General features: G+C 53.3%; 1 protein-coding gene across 32 annotated transcripts; it reads right to left on the bottom strand.

The window, feature by feature from the left end:
- Positions 1-463: 463 nt before the first annotated feature.
- On the bottom strand, positions 464-23,038 carry TRPV2 (transient receptor potential cation channel subfamily V member 2). 32 transcript variants are annotated; one of them, XR_002518003.2, is made up of 16 exons: positions 22,540-23,036; positions 20,528-20,834; positions 18,157-18,290; positions 15,179-15,469; positions 14,307-14,605; positions 11,492-11,662; positions 10,884-11,039; positions 10,214-10,312; positions 9,058-9,128; positions 8,464-8,629; positions 5,312-5,378; positions 4,869-5,203; positions 4,415-4,541; positions 3,465-3,592; positions 2,487-2,825; positions 464-675 (listed from the first exon to the last, which is right to left on the bottom strand). XR_002518003.2 is itself a non-coding variant. In XM_021928763.2 (15 exons), exons 2-14 carry the CDS (start codon positions 20,725-20,727, stop codon positions 2,513-2,515), a joined length of 2,247 nt encoding a protein of 748 aa, XP_021784455.2. In that variant the 5' UTR covers positions 20,728-20,834; positions 22,540-23,038; the 3' UTR covers positions 464-637; positions 2,487-2,512. The 32 variants fall into 32 exon arrangements, 18 of the variants coding, with proteins under 18 accessions (XP_021784455.2, XP_021784453.2, XP_021784454.2 ...); XR_002518011.2 differs by having other exon boundaries at positions 4,415-4,536; XR_002518004.2 differs by having other exon boundaries at positions 2,487-2,566; positions 22,540-23,035.

The raw sequence follows: 23,038 nt of genomic DNA, 5'->3' as shown, positions 1-23,038 counted from the left end.
AAAAAGGACATGTTTGTCTTGTATCTTAGGAAGGCCTCTCTGGCTGCCCTGCAGAGAATGGCTTGGGAGGGGTGGGAATTGAGCAAGAAGCCCAGTAGGAAGAGAAAGCAAGAGAGGTGGCTTTAACGGATTTTCCCAGGTGCCTGCCCGAAAGCAGGGAGGGTGTGGAAAGCAAAGGGTGTCGTGGTGGAGAGAGAGGAGAGGTGGCTGTTTGCACATGTCCACCACTATATATCTGCCACAATGGGCACAGCACCTCAGCCAGCTGCCTGCACCCAGGAAGAGGGCAGTCTCCAGACTTGAGGACATGGGGCTGAGGATGGGGACACAGCAGCTGAGGGTCTCTGTGCCCAGGCAAGGGCAGGAGCAACCTAGTCCCATACACAGACCTGTGTACACAGAGAGATGCAGACATTACCAGCTCTATGGGTCCCAGCAACTCTGCTCAAATAATGTTTCCAGAAGAGTTAGTGAAAATATATATTTGCCACCAGAATTCACTGGGACCCCAGAGCCAGCAGATGTGGCTGGAAATATCCCCTGCTGTGTCCTCTGGCCTCCTGCTGCATCTGGGCCATCAGTTGGACTGGAGAGGCTGGAGGGGCACATGGTCTTCCTCAGAGGCACCATCTTCATCCTTGGGTGGGGAAGCCAGGACAGGGTTCTTGAGAGTTCCTGTTAACAGATGGCAAGCACTGTGGCTTAACCCTTGAGTGTGTCCCCAGGAAGCAGGCACCAGGGAAACAAGGGGCCACAGTCATGAAAACATGTCATGCCATGGGGACAGCCTCAGCAGTTCTGGAGGCCAGCAGTCCCTCTCCCTGCTTCCCTCACTCCACAAGCATTTCCCAATCCCTTGCCATGTCAGGGGCTTCCCAACACCCCCAGGGGTTTAAAGTGCCTGGAGGTGACAGACTTTGTGTCAGAGATCAGAACACCTGAGACATGCTGGGGGGAGCTCAGAGGAGAGACGGGACCCATCCCGCAGGGGAGGTGGCAGATTTGGACACCCAGAGGGGAGGAAGAGCGCTTCTGACAGAGACAAATCCAGAGATGAACCAAGGAAAGCAAAGAACAAGGGGCACTGCAGACGCCACCTTGGATGGAGGTGTGGGCAGTAGGTTAGACAGCTTTGGGCCCTGACCTCGGCTCTGAGGAGTGCAGCCTTCCAGGCAGCGGGAGGCATTGTGTAGTGTGGGCTGCATGTAGTTTTTCTCCACATTAGCAGGACTGGAATGGGATAAGGGTGCAGGCTGGGCCGCCCTGCAGTGGTGCAGAAGCAGAAGTGAGAGGCAGGGCAGAGGGATGAGTGGCTGCCTGAGAGGTCAAGGACACTCAACTCCAGGTGGGAGAGCCGGTATAGCGGGGGGAATAGGCTGAGACTCAAGGCCTTCTACCTGGGTAAGGAGGGGGTGGGGTGACATACATGTGACCTGCTGGGGCAACCCCAAGGCTGCTCCTGTTGGGAATGTCACATTGGAGACCCCAGCAGGCAGTGGGGTGTGGAGTGCTTGGGGCAAGATGAGGGAGGGACAAGGTGACTTTCAGAGGTGACTTTCCTGGCATTGTAGTGAAGGGAGGGAGATGCAAAGAGAGGGTGAAGGGAAACCTGTTTGTATATGAGGCCATGGTCACGGCCCAGGAGCCTGGGAAACCAGCAGGCTGTGGGGCAGAAGAGGCCAGAGTAGCCTCCCTACAACAGGGGCCATGGGCAACTCAGGAGGCTGTTGTGGGGCGCAACAGGCACAAGCAAGTGAAATTTGTCAGGAAAGAGATGGAGAAAGGAGAGGAGGTGAACCAGTGGAAGGTGGGAGCTATTGAAGGTTCTAGAAAGAAAGGGTATGCAGGGGAGACAGCTAATCCTCAGGCCTCTGAGGGTGGGAGGAAGGAACCGATCTTGGTGGAGACAGCAGGGTGGGGACAGGAGGAGCCGTCACTACACTATAACAGAGAGGACACAGGCCACGGACATGGGGGAGGCATGGGAAGTGGTTTCTCAGAGGTGGGAGACTTGGGGTGTGAAGGGGCTGAGGGCCTATGCAGGGCAGTTCCTCTGAGGGTCCAGGGAGATGGTGCCTCTGTTGTGGGCTGCGCTGTGACACAGCCCTTCCTAACTTATTCCCCTGCTGAGTCCCCAGGCTCAGCCCAGGCCTGGCTGGGGACAGACCCTTGATAATCAATTGAATGGGCAAAGGGTGTGACTGGCTGGCATCGGAGAGAGGGCAGCCAGAGGCTGGGCTGGTGGAAGCGCTAACAGCCTCAGAGGTTTTCCCTGGTTCCTGCCTGAAAGCAAGGTGTGGGTGGAAAGGAAAGGAGAAAACCACTGTTTTAAGGAGGCAATCCCTGTAAGAGGAGCTGGTGTGTGGGGATCTGCAAAGTGACTATGAGGAGGTCTCTGGGTCCCGCCCCAGACTCTCCAAGGCTTTGTGGCCAAGCAGCAGAGACACACACCCCAGGGCAGAGGCTCCAGTCACCAGGCTACTTACGAGGGACGCCTGCCCCTGACGGGTCCTCACACAGCGTAGGCAGCGTCTGCTCCCACGAAGCCCAGTTCACCTCCTCCACCCTGAAGGCAACAGAGGAGCTCTGAGGTTTGCCTGCTTTGACCGTGCCCCCCCACCCCAGAGAGGGGCCTGGTCCCCCAAATTGGGAGACTACACAGAGATTCTCTGGTGGACACAGAGGCTCTGAGGAGGACAGGCTTTCTCTCTGCAGGGTTCTGGGCCACCCACTTGGAGCCCTGTCCTGTGAGGCAGGTGCCCACTTGCAGGAATCAGCATCCATCGCTTCTGGCTGCTCACAGCAGCCTGGGTTGCCCAGAGCAACTAGAAAAGAGGAATTCAGATCAGGTGTATCTGTGCTCCCGGGTTCTGGGGACTTTCATGGCTGTTCCTCACGCCTGAGACTCTGCTCTCTCTGCTCATCTGCTCTCTCTGCTCTCTGCTCTCTCTGCTCTCTCTGCTCATCTGCTGCCTCACGACAGTATCTGTTTTTAGCTGTGTGTTTGTCACTAGGTTCCCTCTCCCAGTGTCCCAGCCTTTCCTGGAGACAGAAGGGCACGTTCTCCATGGAAGGGGTTGTAGCTCCGAGATCAGGCTGGCAGAATTGGGGGTGGGGGGACACAGAGCAGCCGGGGCAAGGCTAGAGTGCTGGGAACCCAAGGGTCCCTCTGACTTCTTGGCCTCCTTACTGTACCACATTTCAGGCTACAAGGAGGAGTCTGAGATCACCAGGAGGGGATCTTCAGTTTAAGCCACTAGGACAGGCAGATGGCCAGTCATGTGGCAGCCATGGCTTGTGAGATCCAGACCCCTGACCTCACCTGCTCAGGCTCAGTCCCTGGTGCTCTTTGTACCTGCCCTTCCCACCAGACCTGGCTCCTGGCAGCTGTGCCCTGCACTGCAGTGGGGGCCCCAGGGATTGCTGGACAGGAGGGCCAGGAGACCCTCTCGCCACTCACTCACCTGAAGCACCAGCGCTCATCGGCGCTGCCATCTGGCTTAGTGCCGACGGTCAGCATCACGCCTGCCCGCTGCTGCTTCTTCCTGCACCACCAATAACCATTCTCCATCTCCAGGACAGAGATGGCTTTCTGGGGACAAAGGATGCATCAGACAGAACGTCCTGGGACCCTGCCTGGGGGCAAAGGCACACAAGGCAAGCGGAGCAGGAAAGTGCCCCGCAGTACTTCACAGTATAACCCAAAGTCGACTAAACATGTGGATTCGAATCTGGCTCCAACATCTGATTACCTGTGTGGGGTTGGGCCCTCAGCCTCTCTGCATCTCAGTTTCCCCATTTGTAGACTGAGAACAAAGTGCCTCAGGCAGCTGATGGGAAGTCTGTACGTTATAAGTACTTGACAGATACTTGTTCTTACGTTGTTCAGGCTCCAGATGGCCACACCACCAGGGACAGAACTTCATTTGCTCACCCCACACATGTGCCTGCCCAGAGGCATACCAGTGAGTCAGGTGGGGCACAGAACCTTGCGGAGGAGGGCACCGAGGCTCAGAGGAGATAAATGACTTCCCCAAGATCAACAATGAATTAGCAGCAGGGTGGGGCATGGTGGCTCACACTTGTAATGCTGGCACTTTGGGAGGCCAAGGCAGGTGGATCACCGGAGGTCAGGAGTTCAAGACCAGCTTGACCGACATGGTGAAACCTTGTCTCTACCAAATACAAAAAGTTAGTGAGGGTGTGGTAGCACATGCCTATAATCCTAGCTACTTGGGAGGCTGAAGTGGGAGAACTGCTTGAACCCAGGAGACAAAGGTTGCAGTGAGCCAAGATTGCGCCATTGCACTCCAGCCTGGGCAACAAGAGCAAAACTCTGACTCAAAAAAAAAAAAAAACAAAAAACTGGACAACAATGATGATAATAGTAGCTGGTGGCACATTGAGCACCTACTTGGTGCTGGACACTGTCTTGAGTACATGTGTGAGCTTCTTAAAGGAGGAGGGAGTAATCCCAGCACTTTGGGAGGCGAAGGTGGGAGGATCACCTGAGGCCGGGCAACATAGTAAGACCTTCTTCTCTACAAAAAATAAAAATATTAGCCGGGTGTGGTATCAACTGCCTGTAACCCCAGCTACTCAGGAGGCTGAGGAAGGAGGATCACTTGAGCTCAGGAGGCTGAGGCTGCATTGAGCTGTGATTGTGCCACTGCACTCCAGCCTGGGTGACAGAGCAAGACCTTGTCTCCAGGGGAAAAAAAAAAAAGGAGGAGGAGGAAGACTGACACGGTAGAGCTGCCCAACCCGGCACCCCCTGGCTAGGGAAGGCCCAACTCCGCGGGGTCCAGAGCCCTCCCCACCACCTGAGTGTGGGGTGGGGTGGAGGCAGGGAGCCTCTCTGGTGGCACCTGCAGCTTCCAGATGCTCCAGCTGTCAGTGGCGACACTGTTGACGGTCTCGCTCATGAGGGCGATGAGCATGTTGAGCAGCAGGATGTAGGTGAGCAGCACGTAGGCCAGCAGCAGCAGCAGCACCATGCCACGGAAGTGCAGCTGTTCCTGGAAGGCCAGCTCGCCCATGCCGATGGTGAATTTGAAGAGCTCCAAGGAGGCTTCCAGGATACCCCTGTACAGAGCCCTGTTGCCCTCATCCTCCTGTCCCTCCACGGGCTGCACCGACTCTGTGGCATTGGGGCCTGTAGGAGCTTCGGGACGCCAAGCCTCCTGGCTCAGGCTCACCAGGGCTATGGGATGAAGGGAGAGGGGTCCTCAGCCCAGGAGGCCGTCAGGCAGCCTTGAGAGTATACAGGGTGGACAAGGAACGTGGGGAAGGGGAAGGAGGGAGCCTTTACCTACAGCGAAGCCGAAGAGGAAGACTAAGTAGATCAGAAGGAAGCGCAGCAGGTCCCGCAGGATGACCTGGAACACATGTGCCCAGGGGCCAAAGTGGGTAGCTGGGCCGCCAGTCACGGCCCCAGACCCCTGCCTCACCCACAGCAGCATGTTTCCCATGTACACTGAACATACGCACACATACTTATGCATACGTGGGTCCTGTGGAGCCACACTGAGCAGAGGAGTCTTTTAAAAATATATCTCAGATCTGGCTGGGTGCGGTGGCTCATGCCTGTAATCCTAGCACTTTGGGAGGCTGAGGCGGGCAGATTACCTGAGGTTGGGAGTTCAAGACCAGCCTGGCCAACATGGTGAAACCGTTTCTACTAAAAATACAAAAAATTAGCCGGGTGCAGTGGCACGCCTGCACCTGTAATCCCAGCTACTCGGGAGGCTGAGGCAGGAGAATCGCTTGAACCCAGGAGGCAGAGGTTGTGGTGAGCCAAGATCACACCACTGCACTCCAGCCTGGGCTACAGGGTGAGACATCATCTCAAAATAATAATAATATATGTATGTATATATGTCTCAGATCACATTGTTTTCCTGCTTAAAACTTTCCAGTAGCCAGGCATGGTGGCACAAGCCTACAGTGCCAGCTACTCAGGAGGCTGAGACAGGAGGATTGCTTGAGCCCAGAATGTCAAGGCTGCAATGAGCTATGATCGTGTCACCGCACTCCAGCCTGGGTGACAGAATGAGTCCCATCTCAAAAAAAAAAAAAAAAAAGAACAACCTTCCAGGGTCACAAAATTAAATATAGAACTACCGTATGACCCAGCAATTCCATTTCTGGGTATCTATATGCCCAAAAGAATTGAAAACAGGGACTCTAACAGATACTTGTACACCCCTGTTTATAGCGGCATTATTCACAAAGATCAAACGGTGGAAGCAACAGGTGACTGGATCGACAGATGAATGGACGCACAAAATGTGGTGTATCTACACAATGGGATGCTACTCAGCCTTAAAAAGGAAGGAATTGCTGGGTATGGTGGCTCAGCCTGTAATCCCAGCACTTTGGGAGGCCAAGATGGGTGGATCACCTGAGGTCAGGAGTTCAAGACCATCCTGGCCAACATGGAAAAACTTCATCTCTACTAAAAATACAAAAAATTTGCCAGGTGTGGTGACACATGCCTGTAGTCCCAGCTACTCGGGAGGCTGAGGCAAGAGAATCGCTTGAACCTGGGTGGCAGAGGTTGCAGTGAGCCAAGATTGCACTACTGCACTCCAGCCTGGGCAACAGAGCAAGATTCCATCTCAAAAAAAAAAAAAAAAAGGCCGGGCGCGGTGGCTCAAGCCTGTAATCCCAGCACTTTGGGAGGCCGAGGCGGGTGGATCACGAGGTCAGGAGATCGAGACCATCCTGGCTAACACGGTGAAACCCCATCTCTACTAAAAATACAAAAAAAAAAACTAGCCGGGCGTGGTGGCGGGCGCCTGTAGTCCCAGCTACTCGGAGGCTGAGGCAGGAGAATGGCGTGAACCCGGGAGGCGGAGCTTGCAGTGAGCCGTGATGGCGCCACTGCACTCCAGCCTGGGTGACACAGCGCGAGACTCTGTCTCAAAAAAAAAAAAAAAAAAGAAGAAGGAATTTCTGACATATGCTACAACATGGCTGATCCTTGAGGACATTATACTGAGTAAAATAAGCCAGACATTAAAGGACAAATACTGTATGATTTCACTTATACAACGTAGCTATGGGTGTCAAATTCGTAGAAACAGAAAGTAGAATGGTGGCTTCCAGGGACTGGGGAAAGGAGAGAATGGGGAGTTGTTTTTAATGGGCATTGAGTTTCAGTTTGGGATGACAAGAAAGTTCTGGAGATGGATGGTGGTGATGGTTATACAACAGTGTGAATGTACTTAATGACACTTAGCCGTATATATTTTTTTAAATGGTTAAAATGGGCCAGGCACAGTGGCTCACGCCTGTAATCCCAGCACTTTGGGAGGCCAAGGCAGGCAGATCACCTAAGGTCAGGAGTTCGAGACCAGCCTGGCCAATGTGGTGAAAACCTGTCTCTACTAAAAATACAAAAATTAGCCAGGCATGGTGGTGGGTGCCTGTAATCCCAGCTATTCGGGAGGCTGAGGCAGGAGAATCGCTTGAACCCAGGAAGAGGGGTTTGCAGTGAGCCGAGATCATGCCATCGCACTCTATGCTAGGCAACAAGAGCAAGACTCGTCTCAAAAAAAAAAAAAAAAAACAGTTAATTTCTATGTTAGATGTATTTTACTACAATTAAAAAAAAAAAAAAGCCTCTGGGGGCCTCCAAATTCCTCCCCGTGGAAGGGGCCCCTGGCCCTTCCCTTCCTCCCAACCTCCTCACCTCCACCCTCCTGCCATCTCCCCAGCCACCCAGCCTCCTCGCCCTGTCCCAAACACCCCAAGCTGCTGCTGGCTCACGGCAGCCATTGCTGTGCCCTCTGCTGAGAATACCTCCTCCTCACCCTGCAGTGGCTGAATCATTCTTTCAGGTCTCTACTTAAACATCCCCTCTTTAGAGAGGCTTCCCAGACCATCCCATCTAAAGGGTGCTTGATCCCAGCCATTCCCCGTCACGTTGTCCTGTGCATTTTTTTTCCTTCATAGAATTTAGTAGTGTAGAATGTTCTCAGTTGTTTTCTTAAGGTTTTCATTTCCTCCCACCAGAACATCAGCTTCAGGGGAGCAAGGACTTGTTTTGCTCTCTGCTATATTCCCAACACCTAGAACAGGGCCCGACCCGTAGTAGGCACTCCCTAAACATGTGCTGAATACATAAATGAACGCAGTTACATGCCCACGCCCACACATCCCAGGACACAGACACGCAGATGAGCTTATGCACATATTCTTTGCTCCTTGCATGTGGAAGGATGCACATGCTCCCGTGTGGACACCTGCAAACACACATATGTGCATGTGTTTGCATGTGCATGCAGAACCCTGAGAGAGGTATATGCATGCCTGTACTTAAGCTTCCATCCAGCAAGTATCTGGGTGCTGGCACGCAGGCAGATGTACACATGCCCTCCTCTGCCTAGGATAGCTGTGGAGGAAGGCTCTTGCCTGATGAGGCCAAAAGAGTCCCTCTGGACCACCCCCTTCTCTCACCTTCTGGATCATGACACTGTAGATGCCTGTGTGCTGGAAGCCACGTGTATAGTAAAGCAGGTTCAGCCAGCCCAGCACCAGCGCAGACACAAGCAGGGGCAGGTACCACTCGATGGCCAGGAAACACAGCACCTGGGACAGCACTGTGAGCAGGGACTGGAACAGGCTGTATGGGAGCAGATCCGGGTGGGCTTGCTGGCCACTTGGCTCCCTGAGCCCTCACTGGCCTGCGCTGACCAAGGTCCTGACCTCCATCTTAGGCAAGACATTTAACCTCGGCGGGCCTCAGTTCCCTCCCACTGTAAAATGGGCATAATAATAATGATGCCTGACACAAAGAGTGTTTTCAAGGACTAAGTGAAACAGGTGTGCGCCGAGGCCTAGTAAATATCACTATCACCATCTACAGTGATACGAGCACAAAGGGCCCCAGGCTGGACAGCAGTCCAGACTCCTGGGTCTGGCCTGTACACAGGTCCCGACTTCCTGCGCCCCGTATCCTCGGCTCTAAAGTCAACCTGGTGCCTTCTGCCACACCTGCCCCTTCCAGGCCTCAGAGACAGTTGAGGGGAGGAGGAGTGAGAATCCACATACAAGAGGATTTCAAAGTAGCTGTCTATGAACGACATCCAGATGAACAGGTGGCGCCGCCAGAAGTACCACAGCTGCGGAGAAAGAGAGGACAGAGAGCTGTGAAACCTGCTCTCCCGAATGCCCCCTGCTGGCCTGGCTGAGCGGGAGCCTGCCACCCCGGCTAGGGCTACGTCAGCAGCTTTGGTTTTGGGGGACTTATGAATACTACTTTTTTTTTTTTTTTTGTGACGGAGTCTCGCTCTGTCGCCCAGGCTGGAGTGCAGTGGCCGGATCTCAGCTCACTGCAAGCTCCGCCTCCCGGGTTTACGCCATTCTCCTGCCTCAGCCTCCCGAGTAGCTGGGACTACAGGCGTCCGCCACCTCGCCCGGCTAGTTTTTTGTATTTTTTAGTAGAGACGAGGTTTCACTGTGTTAGCCAGGATGGTCTCGATCTCCTGACCTCGTGATCTGCCCGTCTCGGCCTCCCAAAGTGCTGGGATTACAGGCTTGAGCCACCGCGCCTGGCCAGGGACTCATGAATACTTCTGATAGCTGAGATAGCTTGGGACTCTTTTTCCAGAAAGAGCAGCCACCTAGGCAAGGCCGGGGGGTGCAGATGAAGAACCTCTGCACTGCATGCAGGAAGGGGAAGGGCGCCTTTCCCTTCCCTTCTCCCTGGCCTCACAGGGAGCACCCATACCCCAGCCAACCTGGGTTTGGTGCCCAAGTTCTGCCCACTCTAAGGAGGTCCCAATGTCTTGGTGTCCAGCCTGTGTCCTGCAGGCTTACAGCATTTCCCACTGAAGAGGCCCTACCGGGTGAATTGGCCTGAACCCCACCTACCCCCGGTCTCTGTGCTCCCCAAGAGGGGAACTTCCCAGCTGAGTGGCCTGGCTGGGGACAGGGGCTTCCAGCTCCATTCCTGGGGGAGCAGAGCCTGTACTGCCAAGGAATCAGAGAAGTTATCTGCTACCCCGAGGAACCTCAAAAGCACAACAGAGGATTGCCGGGGACTCAGAAAGCAAGGCCAGAACCTCTGGCCCTCAGCTTCGGTGAGGTTGGTTGTTCTGGATGGGACCGGCTACTGTCAGTGAGGGGATGCAGCTAACTTGCTCTAAGCCCCCTGAAGCAGAATTCTAGGTTTACTTCTTGGTGGGAGAAGGGGAGGGGCACTCACCTGGCCCACAAGGAGGTAGATCCCCGCCAGCAGGACAAAGATGTGGCCTGCCAGCAGCATGGAGTTTCCAACCTCCGCTTTCGGGTGGGGGGCGGCCTGCTGAAGACACACTCAGATGAGACCTAGGGCTTTGGGTCCTCTCTCGAGCAGCTCACCCTTGAGAGCTGAAGCTGAGGGCCCACTCTGAGCCTGAGCTGTGGAGAACCCCTCAGAACAGCAGGGGAACATGGGCTCCAGGGAAGGACCACCAGATCCTGAGAGGTACATTGTGTAGCATTTCAGTGTGGGGTCTGAAGCCAGACTGCCTGGATTCAGATTCCCTCTCCACACCACTTTCAGCCTGTGTGACCCTGGACAAGTTACTTAACCTCTCTGTGCCTCCCTTCCCTCTACTATAAACTGAGGGTGATTATAATTCACCATCTCAGGGGTTTTGGGGAACATTAATTAGTCAACACATGTCCATCACCTACAATCCTTTTTCATATACAGTGAGCACTCAGCAAATCTTCACTGTATTACTGTTAGCACTGGGGTGCTGGCTCCCATAAGCTTGGGCATGTCACTCCAGCAGCCCATGCCTCAGCACTATTACTGCCCCATCTTCCCCCAGGGTTGTTTCAAGCAGGCCTCCCCCAAGATGTGCCCCCCACCCACCTCCCGCCCTTGCCTTCTTCAGGGCAGGCTGATGGTAGGCAACAGCAGTGAAGATGAACATGTAGATCAGATTACACAGGAAGTTTAAGAAGAACCTGGGGATGAGCAGATCCCATTTCGCCTGCAGCAGTTTGTTCAGGGGCTCCAAAACGACCATTCTGTGTCGGTGCTGGGGTGGGGAGGGGAGAGCCATGGGTACAGTCAACAAGTGCAAATAGGCTGCCCACTCCATGTCAGGATCAAAGCAAGGGCCCAGGAAATGAGGAGAGAGGACAGGGAGCAGGCTTCCACACCCCAGGAGCTCCAAAGGACCTCACCCCAACCCTCCCAGCTACAGTGTGACCAAGGGGCTTGCCCTCCAAACGAGATGCTGGTTAACAGAGAGGACCTGGATGGTTGCCACAAGGCCCTTGGCATGATCCCCGTGTTGGATGGGACTGGAGTATGGACTGAGTATGGGCCCAGTGGCCATGGTCAGGGTCATGCCTGCTGGGACATGCAGCCACACCCCCACTGGCACAGGAATGGGGCAGATATGGTCCAGCAGGCAGCCCCAATTTGTGGACCTTGCTGGGAGCTCTGTTGGGTCCTCTATGCGCACCCATGCCCCTCTGGGCTCACCGGACTCTTGCAATGAAAGGCGATGATCTCTAGCACCGAGTTCTCCTCACAGCTGTCCACAGAAGCCAGGTCATACAGCGACACCCGGACAGGCCCATAGCACCACTCGGTGAACTTTCGGGAAAGGTGGCTCAGTCCTGAAAACTCGCGCTGCAGGATGTGCCTGAAAATCTGCAGGGTGGCCATACGAGCTTGCCTTTACGGTCCCCTCCTGGCACTGATCCTGGGCCAAGGCTGGGAAACACCCAGGACCCTGCAGCTGCCCACGGTCTGCAGAGCTGCAGCTGACACGTGCACATGCGCCCGTACATGCAGGTCCTTGTGTGTCTAAACTCTTAAACACACACACACCCAGCTACATCTGCCCCAGCCTGCCAACCAGCCTGGCTCTTCCTTCCCCTCCCCAACCCTGTGGCCTTCCTTGAACTCCTCAAATGGCAGAGAGATCCTTAGCCCTGGGGTCTTTGAGGCCCCGGAGATCAGAGTCTACTAGCTGTATCTGTGTGTGCAATTTCATGGTTAGAATCCAGAGTGTTCAGCAGACTAGAAAGTGGTCCCTAATCCAAACAGGTTAGGAAGCATTCTGGTTTCACACGTGAGGAATGAGAAAGGAGGAACAGATCAGGGCACTGATTTCATAGGCCACACAGCAGTGCCTCTAGACAACAAAGTGAGGTTCACACACCCCAGGGAGCACTCCAAGAAACTTGGGAGGGCAGCGAAAAAGGGTTAAAACTTCTATTTATGTTTATCGTTTCCTTAACCTTTCAGAAATCTCCGCCGTAAGCCCATGAGGCCAGCCCTGGTGAGCTATTGGCAAAAACTATTTGGAACAGGCCATTGGTAAGCTATTTGGAACAAAGTGTGGGCCGCCTCATGTTTACTCTTCCTACCAGAAAAACTTCCAGCTAGTCAAAGCCTTAGGCATTAAAAATGCAGCTGCAGGCTGGGCGTGGTGGTTCACCCCTGTAATCTCAGCACTTTGGGATGCTGAGGCAGGTGGATTTACCTGAGGTCGGGAGTTTGCAACCAGCCTGACCAACATGGAGGAACCCCGTCTCTACTAAAAATACAAAATTATCCAGGCGTGGTGGCGCATGCCTGTAATCCCAGCTACTCGGGAGGCTGAGGCAGGAGAATCACTTTAACCCAGGAGGCGGAGGTTGCAGTGAGCCGAGATTGCACCACTGCACTCCAGCCTGGGCAACAAGAGCGAAACTCTGTCTCAAAAGAAAAAATGCAGCTGCAAAAGTTTGGAAAAGAATATGGGTATGGGCCGGGCGCGGTGGCTCACGCCTGTAATCCCAGCACTTTGGGAGGCCAAGGCGGGTGGATCACGGGATCAGGAGATCGAGACCATCCTGGCTAACATGGTGAAACCCTGTCTCTACTAAAAATATAAAAAATTCACCAGGCGAGGTGGCGGGTGCCTGTAGTCCCAGCTACTCGGGAGGCTGAGGCAGGAGAATGGCGTGAACCTGGGAGGCGGAGCTTGCAGTGAGCTGAGGTCGCGCCACCGCACTCCAGCCTGGGCGACAGAGCAAGACTCTGTCTCAAAAAAAAAAAAGAATATGGGTATGAAGATTATATGTATACTATATATAATTATAATCTATAATATAATGTATAATAGTTATATATTATGTACATATATATTATATCTATAATCTTGTAGCAGGAATTAGACAATAGCAAAACTAAGGAACCTTAAAGGAAAAGATAATTACACTTGCAGAGTATAAAAATTTTTAAATTCTGTATAGCAAAAAAAAAATCATAAAATTCAAAACACAAATGATGAACTAGGAAAAATTTTACAAGTGCTATAGTAGACAAAATACTAAATTCATTATAAAGTTATCAATGAATATGCAGAAACAGAATAGCAAAATAGACAAAAGATATAAAAAGGCGATCTCTTAATAAAGAAACCCAAACGACTTTTTAAAATTCCTAACGTTTGGCTGGGTGCCGTGGCTCACGCCTGTAATCCCAACACTGGGAGGCTGAGGTAGGTGGATCACCTGAGTTCGGGAGTTCGAGACCAGCCTGACCAACATGGTGAAACCCCATCTCTACTAAAAATACAAAAAATTAGCTGGGTGCAGTGGTGCGTGCCTGTAATCCCAGCACTTTGGGAGGTCAACGTGGGTGGATCATGAGGTCAGGAGTTCAAGACCAGCCTGACCAACATAGTGAAACCCGTCTCTACTGAAAATACAAAAAAAATTAGCTGGGCATGGTGGTGGGTGCCTGTAATCCCAGCTACTCAGGGGGCTGAGGCAGGAGAATTGCTTGAACCCGGGAGGCGGAGGTTGCAGTGAGCTGAGATTGTGTCACTGCACTCCAGCCTGGGTGACAGAGCGAGACTCCCTCTCAAAAAAACAAAAAACAAAACAAAACAAAACAAAAACAAAATTAGCTGGGTGTGGTGGCACATGCCTGTAATCCCAGCTACTTGAGAGGCTGAGGCAGGAGAATTGCTTGAACCTGGGAAGTAGAGGTTGTGGTGAGCCGGGGTCGCGCCATTGCACTCCAGCCTGGGCAACAAGAGTAAAACTCAGTCTCAAAAAAAAAAAAAAAAAAAAAACCCAATGTTTTATAATGTAATATATTCAATAGTTCATATACAATTTATAAATAAACACACATATATTAGAGGTACATACTGAAAATTTTCTTACTAACAGGAGTGTTCCATTGAAAAGCAGAGAAGCCACTGCTCTTCACCACCCCCTGGGCTCTTTCTGCAGAATTTTGGGGTGAGACCTACTGCTTCCTGGAGAGGGAAAGTGGGAAGGGGACAGCCACTCACCTCGATCTTGCCCTCCTTGGCGGCCAGCTTCAGAGGTGTGAGATCCTGCCGGTTACGGATGTCCTCAAGCTGCACGGTGGGGCAGAGGCGGGCCCCAGCTTGGAGGAGCCCATCGTACATGCTGGTCACCAGTGCGATGTTCTCAGCTGAGTTGTCCGAGATCATCACTAGGGCATGCAGGACAGTGTTGCCCTGGGAGTCAGTGGCCTGCAGGCTGGCGGGCTGGTGTGGGTTCTCCAGGAGGTAGCTTACCACATCCCATTGCTTGGTGCAAGCGGCCAAAGAGAGGGGTAGCTCACCTGCAGGCCAAGAGAGCAGCTTGGGCCCCAGGCCTCCTGCTTTCCATCTGCCTACTCCTCATGCTCCTTGGACAAAAGGCCGGCCCTCCTTGAAGCAGATCAGGCTTCTTTACCACTGAAGGGAGCAAAACAGGGCCCAGCCAACCTGCTGCCTTTTGCTGTCTCCTTTGCCAGAGCCCAGGCACGCTGCCTCTTTGTTCAGGCTCTGCCTGGTCAAGTCACATGCCAGTGCTAACAGCCCACTACTCCCTTCCCTGGGTCTGGGTGCATGCCCATCTTGTGGCCAGACGAGGATGAAACATCTCTTATGACAGATTAGTGCTGGATGTAGTGGTGCAACTGGTAGTCCCAGCTCGAGAGGCTGAGGCAGGAGGATTGTTAGAGCCCAGGAGTTTGAGACTGGCCTGGGCAAAAAACAAACTGCTTTCGCAGGCAGCCTAGTGGTTAGAAGCAGGGTGTCGGGGTCAGACAGACCTAGGTTTAACTGCCAGCTCTGTCATACACTAATCATATGACCTTGAACAAGGCCTTACCCGCTCTTTGCCTCAATTTATCCAAGAAAGGCTCACTCACCGAAATAAAAGCAAGTCCCTTGGCCCTTCTGGAAGAAGCGGCCGCAGGCCTGGGCATGCACGTTGGCCCCATTCTCCACCAGGAGCTTCACACACTGCAGACTCCTCTTCTCAATGGCAATGTGCAGAGCACTGTGGCCTCGGTAATAGTCATCCGTACACTGGGCATTTACCAGGGGCTGAGGATTGCCAGAGTCCCGGTCGATCTGCAGCAGCGGCAGAATGCAGGCATTGACCCCATCCTTAAGATTCAGCACAGCCTTCATCAGGCACGTCTTACCTGTGGAGCCCTCTGTGGGAAGAAGGGAGGGTAAGGGGCACAGTGGTGCTAAGACCTGGAGCGGCTGGACTGCCCAATAGCTGGTATAGCAAGCCTAGCTCCAAGTACCCCTTGGGAGGATTAAAAGAGGTGCTACACACAACTGATGGGAGCACAACCATGTTATAGGGTATTAAGGCTCCAAGGAACACATAAGCAATACCAACAGGTATGACTACAATTTCTGCCCTACAAACTAAATTTCTTTGTTTTTTCTTTTTTTTTGGGCGGGGGGGAGACAGAGTCTTGCTCTGTCACCCAGGCGGAGTGCAGTGCCGCAATCTCAGCTCACTGCAAGCTCTGCCTCCCGGGTTCACACCATTCTCCTGCCTCAACCTCCCCAGCAGCTGGGACTACAGGCGCACGCCGCCATGGCCAGCTATTTTTTTTTGTGTGTGTGTGTTTTTTTAGTAGACACAGGGTTTCACTGTGTTAGCCAGATGGTCTCAATCTCCTAACCCTGTGATCCACCCGCCTCAGCCTCCCAGAGTGTTGGGATTATAGGCATGAGCCACCGCGCCTGGCCTTTTTTTTTTTTTTCTTTCCCTGAGATGGAGTCTTACTCTGTCACCCAGGTTGGAGAGCAGTGGCGTGATCTCAGCTCACCGCAACCTCTGCCTCCCGGGTTCAAGCAATTCTCCTGCCTCGCCTCCTGAGTAGCTGGGATTATAGGCGCCCACCACTTTGCCTGGCTAATGTTTGTATTTTCAGTAGAGATGGGATTTCACTATGTTGGTCAGGCTGGTCTCGAACTCCACCTCATGATCCACCCGCCTTGGCTTCCCAAAGTGTTGAGATTACAGGTGTGAGCCACCGTGCCTGGCCTTATATTCCCTTTGAACCTTACAATAACCCTGGAACATTCCCATTTTACAGTAGGGAAAACTGAGGTTAAGAGAGGCCACGTGACTTGCCAGAGGGGAGAGAGACATTAAGTGGTGGAGTCATGTACAAATACTGCTCTGAATATTCTCGTGTAGACAGCATTTCATGAATGATGACTTATGTCTTAGAAATGTAGTTTCTAAGCCGGGCGGGGTGGCTCACATCTGTAATCCCAGCACTTTGGGAGGCCGAGGCAGGCAGATCATGATGTCAGGAGATTGAGACCATCCTGGCTAACCAGTGAAACCCCATCTCTACTAAAAATACAAAAAAAAAAAAATTAGCTGAGCGTGGTGGCGGGCGCCTGTAGTCCCAGCTATTCAGGAGGCTGAGGCTGAGGCAGGAGAATGGCGTGAGCCCAGGAGGCGGAGTTTTGCAGATCATGCCACTGCACTCCAGCCTGGGCGACAGAGCAAGACTCCGTCTCCAAAAAAAAAAAAAAAAGGAATAATATAAACAAAGTGGATAGCACGCAGAGGGCCTGGCACACAACTAGTTGAAGCCAAAAACTACGAACAACCTAAATGACCATCGATAAGTAAGGAATTGGTTAACTAAATTATGATAAAGGACACAGTGGAAAACTCACTCTGCAGTTGTCAAAGTGACTAAGTTAGACATGTACTGAAATGGAAAGTGCTACAAGATGTATTAAGTGGAAGAAAAGCACATTACAAATTAGTATATATGTCAAGACCTCATTTATGTAAATATATACTCATGTATTAAGAAAGTCTGAACAGGACGGGTACAGTGGCTCACGCCTGTAATCCCAGCACTTTGGGAGGCTGAGGCAGGCGGATCACGAGGTCAGGAGATTGAGACCATCCTGGCTAACACAGTGAAACCCTGTCTCTACTAAAAAAAAAAAAAAGAAAAAAATTAGCTGGGCATGGTGGTGGGTACCTGCAGTCCCAGCTACTCGGGAGGCTGAGGCAGGAGAATAGTGTGAACCTGGGAGGCAGAGCTTGCAGTGAGCTGAGATCTCGCCACTGCACTCCAGTGTGGGCGACAGAGCAAGACTCTCTCAAGAAAAAAGAGAAAGGAAGGAAGGGAGGGAGGGAGGGAGGGAGGGAGGGAGGGAAAGTCTGAACAGGTGCTGCACAGAGGCTCACACCTATAATCCCAGTACTTTGGGGGGCCAATGTGAGAGGATCGCTGGAGCCCAGGAGTTTGAGACCAGCCTAGGCAACATGGCAAAACCCTATCTCTCCAAAAATAAAAAAGAAGAAAGAAAGAAACTCCAAACAGATGCATTCTCAAACCATTAATAGGGGCCCAGGATGAGAGACTGTGTTTAACCTTGGCTCTATATGTTTCCTTACTGTTGGATCTTCTAGAGGACTTATGTTATTTTTCTGATCAGCCCAAATAATACAGATATTTAGATTTTCGGCAAAGAGTGCTTTGAGATGGGTTAAGTATATGGTATGCCCGTTATATATTATATCTCAACAACACTGTTATTTAAAAAAACAAACAAACAAAAAGATTGCTTTGGGTGTCCATTCAGCCACTGCAAAGGGCTAATGGGCTAGGGGTGACAGAGGTAGCCAGGAGCTCTGAGGGGTGGGTGGAAGTGGGAGGCACAGCCAAGACCAACAGGAGGCCATCGTTGATTAGCTCTGTCCACAGGGCCCCCCAGCAATCATTCTAGTGGGAGGGCTGCTGAGAACACTCACTCCTCGGCTCCTGACCAGGGATCACGCCCACCCAGCCCACCTAACTATCAGCTCACAGGATGCCTAGCCTTGGATGCACAGGGCAGGGTCTACCTGTGTATTCCGAGTCGGTGAGGTACTTGCTGGTCTTGCACAGGTACTCTGGAAGTCCAGCCAGATCCTCGGGGACACCCCGGGAGACCGCATTGAAGAGCCGATCTCGGTCAAATCGGTTTGGATCCGGCTGACTGTGGAGGATGTGGTTTGTGACTCATGCTGGACAAGGACCACAGGCCCCCGCAAAAGCCCTCCATCCCAGGGAGCCCTTTCAGGGAGTCCTGTACACACTGCGCACCCCTCAGGCCCAAGAGCCCAGTGAGAGCCCTTCTGAGGGCCTCTATCCACCTACAGCCAACCAAGGAGACCCCGGGAGGAGGAAAAGGGGCCTGTCCAGGCACTAAGCTGCTTCATCCCCATGACACCAGTCATCACAGACACTTTTCAGCATCAGGTGCTTGTCATGTGCCAGGTGCCTTGATGTACCATCTCTCAACAGCCTCGATATCCCACTGAGTCTCCTCCAGCACACACAACTTGTGGTGGCTCTTGAGCTTGGGCCTGGGTCTGGATAGGGCTGTGGGAGGTCCCCGAAGACTCACAGTGGCTGCATGCATCACTGCCCTCAAAGAAAGAATGGAGAAAACCTCCCTTCTCCTCTCAGAAACCAGCTATTAACTACAGAATATTCTGTGTCTTCCATCTTCACTTCAGCCCCGCCAGTCGGAAACCACTCATTTCTCCTTTAGATAAACAAGGAGGTCATGTAGCTTGCCAAAGTCACACAGCGCCAAACTGGGAATCTCAGCAGGGCTGTTTAACTTTAGACCCTGACTCTGAACCCCCAGAGAGATTCTAGCCTTGACAGCAAGAAATTTCCCAGAAACAGAGCATTACCTGGGCCTAACGCTGGGCCCAATGTTGAAACATATCAGACACCACCGAGAAGGCACACTTAAGGAGAAATCTCTCCCACAGACCCCGGAAGGGGTTATCAGAATCTAGCAGCGTCTGGTGACTGGAAGTGGGAAGGGCATGAGTCATTCCCTCCTGGGCTGTGTTACTATTCACGGGGGCCAACTTGCCTCTGGGGCTTCTGGCACCACCACCAGCAGATATGTGAAGACAAATAACAGGGGGTGCTATTTGATGCTTTGTGTACCCTCAGATCCCAGCTTAACTTCTCTTGTGGAATGGGTCGACCAAATAAAAGTTGGTGACAAGGTGACTGTTGGGATCAGTCACTTTTTTTTTTTTTTTTTGGAGACAGAGTCTCACTGACGCCCAGGCTGGAGTATGGTGGCACAATCTCTGCTCACTGCAACCTCTGCCTCCTTGACTCTGGTGGGGATTTCAAGGGTTGACTTTTTAAGCCAACAGCTATGACTGTAATTACAGCCAGGCTTCCCTCGTCAGCACCAGGAAGCCACACATGATCATGAGGGCTCTATCTGCTGCTGACAGGAGCCCTGTGGACAGTCCGGCTCATAGAAGTGGCCATTTGGGCAAATGACTTTGTCACCAGGGTGGCATCATGGTCCTGGGGTAGAGAAGCCCAGCGAGGGCACAGATTAAGGCACTGAAGGCATCGAGGGCCCATCCTGCCTGTGTCGAGCAGGCTCCACAGCTCCCAGAAGCTCCTCACGCAACCTCCCCTACCCTGGTGCTGAATCTGACCACAATCCTCCAGCACAAACAGGAAGCGGCTCTAGCCTGGGAGGCCAAAGCTGGTGGCTGTACCTCAAGCACCTCAAGCATCAAGGGAAGAAGGGGCTTCTGTGGCAGAGTCTAGCCTGGCCCATGAGGATTCTCCAGTCTCACTGGGCAGGCCCCCACCCCAGGCAGGGAGGTAAGGGGTGCCAGATGCAGCAGGACTGGAAGCGGGACGCTCAGGAATATGGGGCTCACACAATCTGAATTGGTGGAAAGACCACAGGAAAATCAAAGTGCAGATGACTCCAAGCAGAAGCCAGTTATCCTCAATCCCACAGTTCACATCCCCTGAGTGACAGGCTCAGCCTTGCAGAACTGAGGAGAGCCTGGGACATTTCTAGATGTCCTTGATTCTCACTGGATGGAGTGTGGATCCTGCTGCCTTCCCCAGCAGGGACCATGACAGGGGTGGGAGTTGGCATGAATGGGGGATTTGAGGGTCAGCTGAGGACTTAGAGCTCAAGAATGTATCTCGCAAAGAACATGACCTCAGAAGGCAGAAGGCCAAGAATGGAGAAGCCTCTGGAAAGAGCAATGCCAGATAGCAGAGCAGAGGTCAGCCGGTCAGGCCCAGGAGCCATCAGAGGCAGACTGAGGACGCCACAGGTTGTGGGAAGGGGCACTGGTGCTGGGCTGGTCAATGAGTCTCACTCCGGGTTCTCTGCTGGAGCTGGCCAGGGGGCCCCCTTTTCCCTGACCCCACTTGTTGCCTCACCTGGCACCTGTTCCCTTTCCGTACTTGAGGTTCACTTTTATCTGAGGGGCGAATTTCCGGTCCTCGCCCTGGAACGGTGACTCCATGGGAGTCAGCCCGCTCCCCAAAGCCGGCTTTAGTTCGTCCACCTCAGCGCCATCTTCTTGGCCTCCATCTAATGTCTCCAGCCTGAAAACTGGAGAGCTGGGGGGTACGGTCATCCTAGGAGGAGGAGGCTGCTCAGTCCAGCCAGGACCTCTGTGGAGATGGAGATGTCAAGGGTCCCGTCTTCCTCCCAGCTGCGGGTCGGTGTTGGCCTTACTGGAGGCTGAAAAAGGAGGTATTAGGTTGATGCAAAAGGTTGGGCGCGGTGGCTTACACGTGTAATCCCAGCACTTTGGGAGGGTGAGGCAGGCTGGTCAGGAGTTCGAGACCAGCCTGACCAACATGGTGAAACCCTATCTCTACTAAAAAAAATACAAAAATTAGCCAGGCATGGTGGCTTGTGCCTGTAATCCCAGCTACTTGGGAGACTAAGGCAGGAGAATTGCTAAACCCAGGAACTAAGATGGCACCACTGCACTCCAACCTGGGCAACAGAGCAAGACTCTGTCTCAAAAAAAAAGGAATTGCGGTTTTTGCCATTACTTCTCATTACTTCTAATGGCAAAAAGCCAAGCGCAAGTAGGTCCACCTGCTGTGTGGGAGCCCAGCCACAATACAGAGGAAGTTTGCCAGGAGGGATGAGGAGCAGGGGTGAGGAGAGGGAGGGAAGCCTGTGGTGTGAGGAACAGGGAACCAACAGGGCCACCCCTTTGATGTTGTCCCCCAGGAGAGCCATGATTGTCCCCGACTTTTCCTCTGGGACTTCCTGGTATCTGAGGGGTCGCAACCCCTGTTCCCACTTGCATTAACAGCACAACACTTTCTTCACACAACATCTTGCCTGGCGGCCAATATTCCAACAGAGAAAAGTACGATGGCTGGGATGGGGCCAGTCACTCAACCCCTCACCACAGAAGGGGAACTCTAAGGAGAAATAATTGGGAAAACCACTAGACTATCAAGCCCTTCATTTTGCTGCCAAGACTACTAAGGCTTAGAAGGGGGAGTGGCTTTCCCAAGGTCACCAGTTGTTGGCAGAGCCGGATCTGACACCATGCGTCTACCATGAGGTTCCTCTTCCGTTCTCAAAGTCTTTCAGGGTCTGTCTATATTTTCAGTCTGATTCAGCTCTGAAGGCATCGAATGCCACCTCTGTGCCTCAGGGCCTCTGGGGGCTTCACGAGGGGAGGGAGGCCCCTAGCCTGTGGCCCAGGCTGTCTCCACCACCCTACCTTGGGCCTTAGGCTGGCCTAGGAAGCTCAGCAAACAGCACAATCTCACCCTCACAGGAAAACTGAAACCACAGCCTCCATCACTTGGCAAGGGTGGGGCCTCAGTCAGGGATGGGCAACCCCCGTGGGCCCAGTGAGCAGGATCAGAAAGAAGAAAAACAAGTCAGAGAGTGGTAAAGAGACAGAAGGGTGGAGAAGGGGGCCGGGGGCAGAGAGCAGAGAGGAGCAGCAGCAGCAGAGGGAAGTGGAGAGGGTAGGCTGGGATCAGGCCCTGGGGACCCGCGTGGGGCATTTTCCCATGGAAATATGGGAGGCGGGGAGCTACCTGACTGCCTCAGTTTGCAGATGTGACCCACCACCCTTTCTACGCACACTGGGGCAGGAGGGCATCCTTTCTGTTTCATACCATTTAGCCCATCTCTGTCCCCAACCAAACCCTGGCCCATTCCTCCAGCCCAAGACTCCCAAGCCTCAGCAGCAACAGCTGTCTGTCCAGCCCCTACCCCACCTCCTGGGACCCCCACCCACCCTGGCAGCAGAGGAAGGGGTGTGGAGGTCCAGGGAGAGGGAACCGGAGCCCCACACAGACCCTGACTCCAGGCTGTAGAAGCCAGGAGCCCACTAGCCTTCCCCGCCGCATCATTCGCTGTCAGGCTTGGGGACCCGGCCCCCTCCAACATCCCCAGCATTGCTCACCGACTTACTGCGCAGGCTGAAAGCAGGGTGTGGCGGCTGCTGGGATCCTGGAGCTTCTCGGTGGCAGGGGCTGCGGGAGGAAGTGAAGCGGGGAGGGGCTGCGGGCGCTGACAGCGGAGGAGCCGCGGAACCTCCCTCCCCAGCTCTGAGCACTGAGCTCCAGCAAGCAGGTTCTGGTCTCTGGGTCACCCTTAGCCCACCTGGCCAGCCGGCACGGTGGAGAGTGGGAGCTTAACTCTCCCCTGTCAGGACAGGCTAGCCACCACAGACTGACCATCTGGACACACCCTGCTGCGAATCAGGCCCCGCCCCCACCCCTCCGCCATCTAACCACTAAGGTCTCAGGTGGGGGTGGGTAACAATCAGAGGCAGCCCTTGGATGCTGGTGCCTTGCCTCCCATGGAAGCTGCCATGGATGGGGGATTCTTCCCCAAGTACACTGACAGCTATCCCCTCCCATTCTCCACCACCACACCCTTCCAGCAGCCGTATGGCCCAT

Source organism: Papio anubis, chromosome 17, assembly GCF_008728515.1.
Source record: "Papio anubis isolate 15944 chromosome 17, Panubis1.0, whole genome shotgun sequence".
In the NCBI taxonomy this organism is placed as follows: domain Eukaryota; kingdom Metazoa; phylum Chordata; class Mammalia; order Primates; family Cercopithecidae; genus Papio; species Papio anubis.
This window is presented reverse-complemented; position numbering and strand designations above follow the sequence as displayed.

What these genes read in the sequence shown, in the direction of transcription:
- TRPV2 (XM_021928757.2), bottom strand. Translation starts at nt 20,727, where the DNA reads ATGACCGTACCCCCCAGCTCTCCAGTTTTCAGGCTGGAGACATTAGAT. An exon ending in CACCGACTCGGAATACACAG is followed by an intron (nt 15,470 to 18,156) that starts GTAGACCCTGCC and finishes TTCTTCCCACAG; the next exon opens with AGGGCTCCACAGGTAAGACG. An exon ending in ACAGTGTCATGATCCAGAAG is followed by an intron (nt 5,379 to 8,463) that starts GTGAGAGAAGGG and finishes CATGTGTTCCAG; the next exon opens with GTCATCCTGCGGGACCTGCT.